The sequence below is a fragment of the Gobio gobio genome (genome assembly GCF_949357685.1).
Source record: "Gobio gobio genome assembly, chromosome: 16".
Classification (NCBI taxonomy): Eukaryota; Metazoa; Chordata; class Actinopteri; order Cypriniformes; family Gobionidae; genus Gobio; species Gobio gobio.
This window is the reverse complement of record NC_137109.1, coordinates 9,329,367-9,341,122: the sequence shown is the minus strand read 5'-3', so window position 1 is coordinate 9,341,122 and position 11,756 is coordinate 9,329,367. Positions and strand designations below refer to the sequence as shown.

Here is an 11,756-nt window from a genome sequence, read left to right as displayed (position 1 = left end):
TGATTCATAACGCTTCGAAGCTTCATGATGCCTTGTTTTGAAATCGCCCCATCACTATATAAGTCACTATTTAGGGTTTTTTTGTGCACAAAAACTATTATCGGCGATTCATAAAGTTATTGTAGAACCACTGTAGTGAGATGGACTTTGTAACGATGTCTTTAGTACCTTTTAAGGGTCTTGAGAGTGTAAAGTGCATTGTGCCAATGGAGGCCTTTCAGAGTCATCAGATTTCAACTAAAATATCTTCATTTGTGTTCCGAAGATGAACGGAGGTCTGACGGGTGTCGAACGACATGAGGGTGAGTAATTAATGACAGAATGTTCATTTTTGGGTGAACTAACCCTTTAAGTTTTACAAACCAGTCGCTCGAAATGAAATCTAAGAATGCATCAATATTAACAATATATTCCAGGTTTTGACGGAGTCTTTAAATCACTTTGACGGCTGGTTCGGAGTCTCTGACGTGTGGCCGTTTGAATCGTCTTCAGGCAGAGAAGTCATGCTGGACGATGGCTGGTGTGCAGGATTGAGGATATCTGGATGGGGATGGGACTGGGGCAGGAGGCTTCTTAACCCTGCAAACAGCTGGTTGACTAAGGCCTCCATAGAACGGGTGTGTTCAGTCAGCACTCGAGCAATGAGCCGTTCCTCTCGCGCATGGCTCTGTTCCCACTGCCGCTCCAGCCACGTGTTTTGTGTCTGCTGCATTCTTTCAAGAAACTCTTGATACTGGCCGTGCAACGCAGCGCAGCAGGACCTTCTGCGTCTGAACATACCTGGAAAAACAAGAGAGAAAACACACCTTCAGCTAAATGACAGTGGCACCATAACTATTTGGTAGTGCTGGGAATCGATACATTTTTCGATACAACTAATTAATCAAATTTTTTTCTGTATTTAATCGCATGTTTTAATATTTTAAGTTTTTAATATTTTTATGTTGTAATAATTTCAGCTACTCTCCAAATTAATGTAGAAACAATTTAAAGACAGCATATTTTAAATGTGTGTTGTAATGGCATATTTTTATGAATGAAGGCCAGTATCACTGATGTCTCTATGAAACATTAATGACGTTACATTACAGTATAACTGAATTTCAACATTTATTAGGCTTTAAAAAAACAACTTTTGATTTAAGTGAACTTAAAACAATCTTAACATAAACCCATTATAATAAATGTTATTTTTACCTGTGGCCTTCCCTGTTAGACATATACAGAAATGTAATAGTTATCAAACACCTTTCTTAACTGCATAAATAATAAATGAAACATAGATTAATCATCATTAAAGCTACAATTTTCTCTGTTCCCGTTGTTCTTTGATGAACATTAATGACAGGCATCATCAGCGCTCCTGTCACTTTAAGAACGGCCACTGACGAATATGACACGGATCTCACGCGCTGTCCCGCGCATCTCATTTCCTCACAACTCTTTAAGTTCATTTAAGACGTTATTTGACTAATTTAAGACTCCTAATATGAGAATACTCAAAATTCTCTGTGTTGTTATTGTTTGTCCAAGAGCAAAAGAGAACTTGATGTGAGCAGGAGACTGACGCGAGTCTGTCCCTGCGTCGAGTGTGTGTGTGTGTGTGTGTGTCAGAGTGTCCCTCGATTAGCTGACATGAGACACACACACACACACACACACACACACACACACACACACACACACACAGCGCGTTCTCTTGTGTCTTGTTGCCCTTAGAAGCATTTACATGAATAGGAGCGTGATCATGTAACGCTAGGCAAAAATGGATATAAAAATGGACGCTGCGTTATTTGCGTTAAATATTTGTAATGCGTTAAAGGTGAACTATGTAGGATTTTTGCAGTAAAACATCCAGAAACCACTAGGCCAGTGTTATATATTTTGTTCAGTTGAGTACTTAGAATATCCCAAATGTTTTCAACTATTTGTAAATCGTGAGAAAATTGCTATTTTAACCAAGGAGCCGGGACGTGTGAGCTATGCGTGTGAGGGAGTCGCCTGTCGATTGCGTCATATCTGCGTCACCCTCGGTCTCCGGTTTTATTCAGTGAAACACTTTACTCTCACTGCATTGTGAACAAGTGTCATAGCAGCCGCCGAGCGAACGTCATAACTTCCTTTTCAACACACTCAGATATATCTAATACGATAAACAGAGCTGCGTTACCTCACACTCAGCACTGGAGAAGAGGAAGTTGCCCCGGCAACCATGTCATAATAAAAGTCCCGCCAGCGACTATGCCATAATAACAGTCCCGCTCTTCAATCGCTCCTGCGGCCTTGCTCAGCTCCACAACACTCGCTCCTGCTCTGCTTCAGACTACAGTAATGTTAATAATCACATCCATGAACATGATTTCTGCCCGAGTCCTATCCTGACTGTTTCCCACCGGCTGTGAGGTGAAGACCACATGTCCCGAGATTCTGCGCTCAAACGTGGCGTCATCAAACTACGCCTTTGTTTTGAACAGGCGACCTCTAGTGGACGGAAAAGTTACATAGTGTAGCTTTAAGCTGAAAAAATTAATTGCCCGCGTTAACACGTTAATTTGCCCAGCCCTAATATTTGGACACATATTATCACTTCATGTTAACAGATATGTATTGTTGAAATCAACAATATCAACATGAATATTAGGGTGAAGTGACATTTAATTTTTCCGTTCTTCTGACTGATACAAAGGACAATATGTCATTAGATTCTCCACATTATTCATGAGCGGGAACACCGTCTCATTACTGTGCTGATTTATACACCAGTGTAAACAGTGGAGAGTTGCGAATCGCACACACACGAGATCGCATTACGCATTAATGCCCACCTATGCGAACAACTTGACCCGCCCTCAAACGTCATTTTACTTACGATTGTTTCTCAATTCTCTGAGTTAAACACAGGATTTTCTTGAAAGCGGGGTCAGTACTCAGCAGAGTTGGGGCTAACGCATTACAAGTAACTTGAGTTTAAGTAATCAGATTACTTTTTCAAAAAAGTAATGCAAGTTACTTTTCCCCCTTTATTTGACTGACAGCTCTCCTGGAAAAATTGAGAGTAAGTGCAGAGGCGTTGTGTGTGAACATGTTATTGTAGTTCTACACTTAATGGCCCTCATTTATCAAAAGTGCGTACACCAAATTTCCAGCGTACACCTGGCGTACACCCAAAACCACGGTGACTGAGATTTATCAATATGGACGTTGGCGTACGGCACGCTCAAATCCTACGCCAGCTCAGGAGGTGGTGTACGCACGTTTTGAGTTTGTGCGAAAATGCAGAAAAACAATTCCTAACACCACAAAACGCACTGACAAAGATATGCTATATTATGACCCACTGTAAAAAAACAACAACTAAAGCCCTATTCGCATGGGATAAGTACGCTATTATCTGGGGACCTCGTGTGATTTAGAAATTACTCCCCCACATCTGAGTTTTGCGTGGCACATTCGCACGAGATAAGCTGTGATTTTACTCGAATTTACTGACTTCTCCCGGATATGATGTAAAGACTTGAACATGTTTTTTCGTTATAGATATAGCTGTATGAAATTATAAACAGTCGTATCGATATAATTTTGATTGTTTTATAGTAATAAAAATAAAATTCGTTCAGTTAGAGAACAGACGCAATTAAAAACGTAACTGAGCAATATAACAATATAGGCTACGACGGAAGATTCAGTTTCAAAGCTAAATGTAAAAGTGCCCATTTAAGCGAGTTGTCATTGTACTGTTCTGTTTTTGTGTTTTTCATTAAGAATAATATTAAACACACCATTCAAGCAATTACTCCCAAATTGGTGATCATTCTAAAGTGAAAGTAGGCTATAATCCGCGCGGCCGCACGAGAATTCATAACGGTGCGCATTATATGCAGCCTAGCTCCATTCTTCATGAAAGATAAAGATAGAAATGCGCACAGGACACAAAAACCTTGCAAAAATTATATACGATCCGCCTAATCCCGGCCAAATCACAGAGATGCCGATTCGCACGGGACTAATGTTATCACAGGACCTCTGTGTTCGGCGAAATATGGTCATTTGCGGGGGAATTTTTACTTTACATATTACAGACATGGCCGATTCGCACAAGATTAAGATCACAGACATTCTCTGCAATTATTACAAATCACCAGAGGTCCCCAGATAATAGGCTACTAATCCCGTGCGAATAGGGATATAGGCTAGTAATTATAAACTTCAGTGTTTATTTTTGTGCAACATGGACTTCAATGTTTAATTTGAGCTGCGCACGGACTGGGACTGAAAATAATTCAGACTGACAAAATAATAAAAATGACATTCTTCTTCTTTTAAATAATAATAAAATAAATAATAATAATAACGAAATTCTTCTTCTAAATAACAATAAGCGTCATTAATAATACAAATCATAATAATAAGAAGAATCTTACAAATTGTCATGCAATTATTAATGTGAATGAATGGTACTCCACATCACATCATCATCACTATTGTCCACCCCAATACATGTGACGTGATACGAAATTAAATGCTAGTTATTTCAAAACACCTGCTGTAAAATAATGAATTGTGATAGGTAATTTCTCATCCAAAAAGCTATTTAAACTGGATTTCCACCGTACACCTTTTTGTTAGGCTTCTTTAATCCCACTCTTTAAACTCCCAAATAAAACAATTTTGTTTTTTTTCCACTTCCCCGGTGATGGTCTCGATCTCCACGTCAGAGAAGTTTCGCTTCTTTGCCGTCTTCCGTGTGTCCATGGCGTAAAATGAGGGCGTGGGGGAGGCCGAGACTTGAATATATAGGGGCGTGTTATTCTAATGACGATCGTTTTCAGCCGCGGCATTTATTAAGGGCAGGTTTTGCGTACGCCTGGATTTCAGACGTGCGCACAGCTTCATAAATCAGGCGGTGAGAGGAGTGTAAGCATAATCTTACGCCAATATATACGCCCGTTTCTACGCAAGATTGATAAATGAGGGCCAATGTGAGCATTTATTCATCTCACTTGCACAATAAAGATTCAGTATTCCTCAAAATGAATAAATTAATTTATTAAATACATTTAAAATTAAATAAATCAAGCATTTTTTACGCATTTAATCTCACATTGTTGACCAATGTCTTGCTGCTGACCTTCGATGATTCAGTAAAACCATGAGCAAAAATGACTCGAAAACTTTTTTCTCCTGCGTCCTATTCTTCTGTTATCCAGAATGGCAGCACAGCTGAAAGGTTTGTGTGAGCTGCGCCCTCTACTGTTCATGAGTGAATTTGCATTTTTACCTCAAGTCTGAGGCTTATTATTTAAATTTTGGTATGAAGAGATCTTTACATTTGCACAAAAATAGAACTTTTTTGATATAAAAAACAAAACAAACAAAAAGCAAGCCCAGCCCAGGTGAGAAAAAGTAATGCAAAAGTAACGCAACACATTACTTTTCTTAAAAGTCCCAGTGAGCCGGAAGTTACTTGCAACTAGGGGGCCGATATAGAGGGTATGCATCGACGTCACTTTCCGGGACTGAGTGGCAGGAGAGCTGCTGCATGACTCTTTCTCGCAGTGTGCAAATGCACATGTGCAGCGAATGTTGAACTGCGTGAGGGCACTGAGCTGTGTAATGTCTGCTGCATAATCCAAGATTATATGTAACATTCCTGCTGTCTGTTTGGTAACACTTTATTTTGATAGTCCACTTTAGACATTGTACTAACTATAAGTAACTTTGCAACTACATGTCAACTAACTGTCATTAGAGTATTTGTAGACTGTCTGATTAATATTTACTAAAACTTTATTTTGTTGGTCCCCCAACAGACATTCTACTGACTATAAGTAACTTGGCAACTACAATTCAACTTATTCTACTAACCCGAACCCTAACACCTAACCATAACCTACCAGTCTACTGACAGTCAACTAATACTCTAATGACAGTTAGTTGACATGTAGTTGCAAAGTTACTTATAGTTAGTAGAATGTTTAAAGTGGACTATCAAAATAAAGTGTAACCGTCTGTTTTAATGTTTATCAAACAAAAAAAGACCAACAAACAAAAAAAGAAATCGCTCACTACTCTTGACTAAACTTTCATAAGGATCAAGAACTGAACGCAATCATATGTGTCACTGTCACTTGATGGTGGTTCTGGTGAAGAAGCTGTCAGCGATCAAATATTGATTTTGAAGACGTTGAAAATGAAAGTTTTGAGAATATATTTGAGATGGCGAATATGAGCCAGATGCAGAATGTACTGGGAAATGAGCTCTGACGGGGGACAGTGATGATGGTATAAAACATCTGCTCAAACTGAACCCTTCCAAGCTCCAAAAGGTCACAAGATATGCTTTATTTTATGCTTCTGTTATTGTTACTCTAATATCAGGAGAGTTTTATATTAGCGATATCCATCCGTGTTATAGATACGGATCGCTAAAGACCCAAATATGTAATGATGATTGGCAAAACATTCATGCATTTAAGGGTTAAATGATTATTTGTTTGGTCATGGCTATCTTCCAGTAGTTAAACAGTGAAAAAATGTCTGTTTACTAAATTGGCAATAGGACAATTTCTTTATTTTGTCATAATATTCACGTAAAACAGCTTTACATAAAAAAAAAAAAAATTGTTTTGGCCGACCACCGCCGGTGCTCCTGCTTAGTTGACGTGCAACTTTACATTCTCCTATGTGCTGATTTACAAACCCTAGAGCCGTTGGCCCCGTTTCTCGTTAGCTAAATATTTTATAATATCGTCGCTGCCCGATGAAACTCACGTATCTCCAAAACGGTTACTTTTCAGGAAGTGAAAAAAACACCATATTTCAAAAGCAGTTGAATGTAGCGTTGTCATACTTGGTACGGCATCTTTACATGAAACCATATTCTTGCCAGTGTAATGATATAATCCACATTTGACCAAAATTGAGTTTAAATGGACAAATGTGCATATTTTACAGTAACGGTGGTCGATACGCGTTCTTCCGATCATTAATTAGAATGGCCAAGTGGCGTTTCATATTGACAGAGGAATACGTGCTGGACATTCTCAGCCTCTGGCAAGCGGTGATAGCAGTATGAGTGAGGCATGTTCTAGTGACAATCATGACAGTAGCATTACAGGCTATAATTTGATCAGTTTGACTAAGAAAAAAAAAGTTTGAATCTTATCAATGAGACAAGCAAACTAATCTGTGAAGAACTACATTAGAAATAAACTGTGGAGAGCTTCAATGTCGTACTTTCGGATATCCAGTGCTGAGCTTCGATGAAACTTCACGAGACCGGCGAGATGCACCGGCGAGATGCTTCCACAGGGCGGGAGATACGCGGCGTGATTGACAGCTTTGACACCAAATGGATATACGTGAAAATCAGATGACATGATTTCACAACTTTTCATTGGCCATTTAGATATGTGAAGCATACTATATACGGAAATGAACCTGGACATTCAATCCGTCGAAAAATCTCAAAATCTGCAAAATGGACCTACGTGGTTTTCATCGGACAGCGACGATATATGTTTAGTAAGCAGGATTTGATGGCCGCATTCCTACACTTATAAAATGCAATTCAATGTGGAAGGAATCCAAGTATTCAGAATACGTTACTCAGATTGGCGCATGAAATAAACGCATGTTTTCCCTTATCGTGTCAGGCTGGCTGTTGCGATGTGTTCATCGTGCGAGTTCATATCGCGATGACGATGAAAATTCGATGTATCGTTCAGCCCTAGTGCTAACAAAGTAAATAGGGTCAATTTTGATTTCATGAGGACTTTAAAAAGTAACTAAGTAACTCAATTAGTTACTTTTTAAGGGAGTAATGCAATATTGTAATGCATTACTTTTCAAAGTAACTTTCCCCAACACTGGTTTATTTGGACCAGCTGCTCCTCAGAATCACAACCTGTAAAAATGAATAATTATTGATGTGTATATTTTCTACCGGGAATTCAAAATACGTAGTTTTACGTTTTATATTGTGTAATTTTCCAGCTAACTCACGTTATTAATGTCTAACTGAACTGCTTCTGCTGTTTGTCTATCGTTACTACTTTGAGTAAAGATAAAGGTAAAGATAAATGTTTCACAAGCCAGAGGAGAACTGGCACCCCGACTGAGCCGGGTTTCTCCCAAGGTTTATTTTTCTCCATTAGGTCACCTGATGGGGTTTTGGTTTCCTTGCCACTGTTGCCTCTGGCTTGGCTTGCTCAGTTGGGGACACTAAATTTTTCAACTAAACATTGAAATAAATCTAATTAATTAACTAAATTAACCATATAAACTAAATTACTGATCTAATTACTGATCTAAAGCCCACACTGTCACTGTATGATAATTGAAATGAACTGATGACATTTTTTCTCCAGAATGGCTAGACGGCTGAATAAAATTATTCTGCATTATTTTCCTGTTTAACTCTGTAAAGCTGCTTTGAAACAATCTGCATTGTAAAAGGATTAGTTCACTTTCAAATCAACTTTTGTTTATAATTTACTCACCCCCTTGTCATCCAAGATATCCATGTCTTTCTGTCTTCAGTCGAAAAGAAACAAAGATTTTTGATGAAAAGATTTCAGGATATTTCTCCATATAATGGAAGTCAATAGACCCCATACGGTTCAAGGTCCAAATGAGAGATTCAGTACAGCTTCAAAAGGGCTTTAAACCACATCAAACGGTACCAGACGATCAATAAGGGTCTTATCTAGCGAAACGATCGGTCATTTTTTTAAACTGTTGCCAGTTTTTTACTGAACCTCTCATTTGGACCTTGAACCGTATGGGGTCTATTGACTTCCATTATATGGAGAAATATCCTGAAATCTTTTCATCAAAAATCTTTGTTTCTTTTCGACTGAAGACAGAAAGACATGGATATCTTGGATGACAAGGGGGTGAGTAAATTATAAGCAAATGTTTATTTGAAAGTGATCTAATCCTTTAAAAGCGCTATATAAATAAAGTTGACTTGACTTGACAAGCGTTTGTTGCGTCAGTCATTCACAGTAGTGCTCAGCTATAATGTGTGTGCTGTTATTATACAGTTCCCACATCACCAAACTAGAAATATACACATGGGTTTGTAGATGGACGTACTCTATTTAATGCTGATGGTGAGGAATTACAGCTGCAAAATGAGTAGCATATCACTGAGAAACGTCCTGCTCAAGTCATTCTTGTGATGGAGGTTTGGGTTGAATAACAAGTTCTTCCAATGTCAGGGTTCCCACTCTTTTTCAGCAACCATTTTCCAGTACTTTTCCAGGACGAAAATTGTCGCAATTCTTTTTTCCTCAGAATTTGGACTTTATAACTTGCAATTGCAGTTTAGATCTCACAATTCTGAGAAAAGAAGTCAGAATTACAAGATATAAACTCGCAACTGTGCAAAAAAGTCAATTGTGAAGAAAAGGTCAGAATTGCGAGTTTATATCACGCAATTCTGACTATATAACACACAAATGTGACTTTATATCAAAATTATGTGATATGTAGCAGCTTACGAGTTAACATTCACTGCATACATTTGAGCAGTTATAGCATTAGCTAACGGCTGCAAGAGGCAACACAAGACTAAACGTCATTATTCAAGATACTACTCACACGTATCAAACTCAGCATTCCTGTACATGTGCTTTCTGCAACTAGCGCTAATTGTTTGGGCCAGCGATAAACTCTTTATACTCGGCTAAAGAAATAACTTTTTTTTAAAGAATTTTCCCAGACAACAACAACAAGATTTTCCAGGACATTTTACATTTTCTCTCATTTTCCATGTGTTTTCCAGGACTGAAAAATTTGTCATCAATTTTCCAGGTTTTCAAGGTTTTCCAGGACGAGTGGGAACCCTGCAATGTTCACTCGCGCTCGGATTGATATGGTCAAATCAACGCCATCGTTACTGTCTTTACAGTGTACAATCGCTGAGCTTTAGGAAGCCTCTGGAGCTGAAGTTTATGGTAATGAGCGTTTCGTTTCTGACATGCGCTGTATGCAGTAGACCAATCACAACAGACTGGGCCATCTGACCAATCAGAGCAGAGTATCTCACGGAAAGGAGGGATTTAGAGAGACTGATTCATCCATCGAGTCGTTTGAGAATCATTGAAAAATGTGATGTGCAATGTGTATTATGAGAAAATGAAACTGTTTTTGACCTTTGATGCATGTAAACCTGTTGTAGGAGACTCCAAAGCAACATTAGGAGCCTTTAAAATAGCATATTTAAATATATTTAAAGCTAAACTAGGATGAGAGTTGTTTAGCAGACCTTGAGCAGGAGGCTGCTGGGAAGTGGAGGGCTGTGTAGATGTGATGCTGTCTGTCGAAGTGAACGGCTGGGTGGGCGTGGAGCTTTCTGTCGAGGTGGAGCTCTCATGGGACGCTTGCGTGAGGATGAGCGGTTCATTCTCCGTTTTCACTGAATGGACTTCTTGAATTCCACCTTCCATGTCATCCACGCCATTATCTTCAACAGACAAACACACGCAAGGTTAGAAATTCAGAAATCTTTCACTGCTCCTTCTGAAAGCTGAGCACTGGTGCTTTTATTGCACTGCATTATTATTTCATGTCCTTGTATTCATGCTTGTCTGTTTTCAAAATGAGCTTACGGTCATAAATGATTTTAATTTAACTTTATATATGTTTATTTACTGTCCCACTTTGAATCTGACTGAAATGTGGTACATGAATAAACTCACCGGCTAAATAGTTTAATATAGACAAGGTGAGTTCATTCATACAGCACATTATAGTCAGTTATTGTTATAATCAGCATGTTTAGTGTAGTGTATATTTTCTCAAGAAAACTTCCTCTAGAGGTTGTTGTTTTTACATTATCTATATAAAATGCTATGTGGCAGTACCAGGTAGTATCGGATGGTAATATCACGTGGTACAATACTTTATACAACATGTACTAAAGCTATATGATACCCTGGTATCATGGTTGTGAAACAAACCAAAACATGATGCTACCCTGGTACTTTTTCTTCTTCTTTGAAGCACACATGCTGGTTACAGTGAAACTCACCACCACCATCATCATAATCTTCATCCTCATCCTCATCACAGTCACCATCCTCAAAAGTGAAGCATTTGCTGTCCGACAGTGGGGATCTGTCTTTTAAATCATTGCCAGCTCCAGTTTGATTTGTCATAACCACTAAAGGTCTGTGCCCAAAAATTTCCTCCATTGTATCAAAGTGTCTAAATGCCGCATTGGAGCTGCTGGTGTTTTGTTTCTTGGCCTTATAGTAAATGGATTTGAGGGTTTTCCAGCGATGTTTGACTTGATCACATGAGCGCGCAAAGCCTGCCTCCTTATGTCTGGCGCAAACCTTCCTGAAGATCAGGCTGTTGCGGTGCTTCCGTCCGTCTCGGTATCGGTCTATGTTCATCTCTTTTAAAGTTTGTAAAAGGAAATCTGTCTCTTCCTCGCTCCAGAAATGTGTGCTTCTTCGATTGCCTGACATCTCTGCCTGGATCTCGCAGAAGCCGCAATTACTTAGATATTAATGGATATCCCGTTATAGTATAATAGGGTATTCAGAATAAGATGTTCAGATGAGACAAAATTCAGACTAACTACAGTTGTTTGATTCGGAGTAATGTATAGAGAACGGAATGGTGCCCGTGAGGCTGCGGATTTAAGAACACAGCCAATCACAGGGCTCCGTCCCGCCCCCTTGTCTGTCGAACGGCCCACTCTGATTGGTTGTACACTTTGGGGTGCAGTCTCATTGGTTGGG

At 39.0% G+C, this 11,756-nt stretch overlaps 1 protein-coding gene across 1 annotated transcript; it reads right to left on the bottom strand.

Moving 5' to 3' along the window:
• Positions 1-288: 288 nt before the first annotated feature.
• LOC307139686 (uncharacterized protein) lies at positions 289-11,566 on the bottom strand. Its single transcript, XM_079838744.1, has 3 exons — positions 11,039-11,566; positions 10,274-10,471; positions 289-780 (listed from the first exon to the last, which is right to left on the bottom strand). Exons 1-3 carry the CDS (start codon positions 11,478-11,480, stop codon positions 437-439), a joined length of 984 nt encoding a protein of 327 aa, XP_079694870.1. The 5' UTR covers positions 11,481-11,566; the 3' UTR covers positions 289-436.
• Between the last annotated feature and the right edge of the window lie 190 nt (positions 11,567-11,756).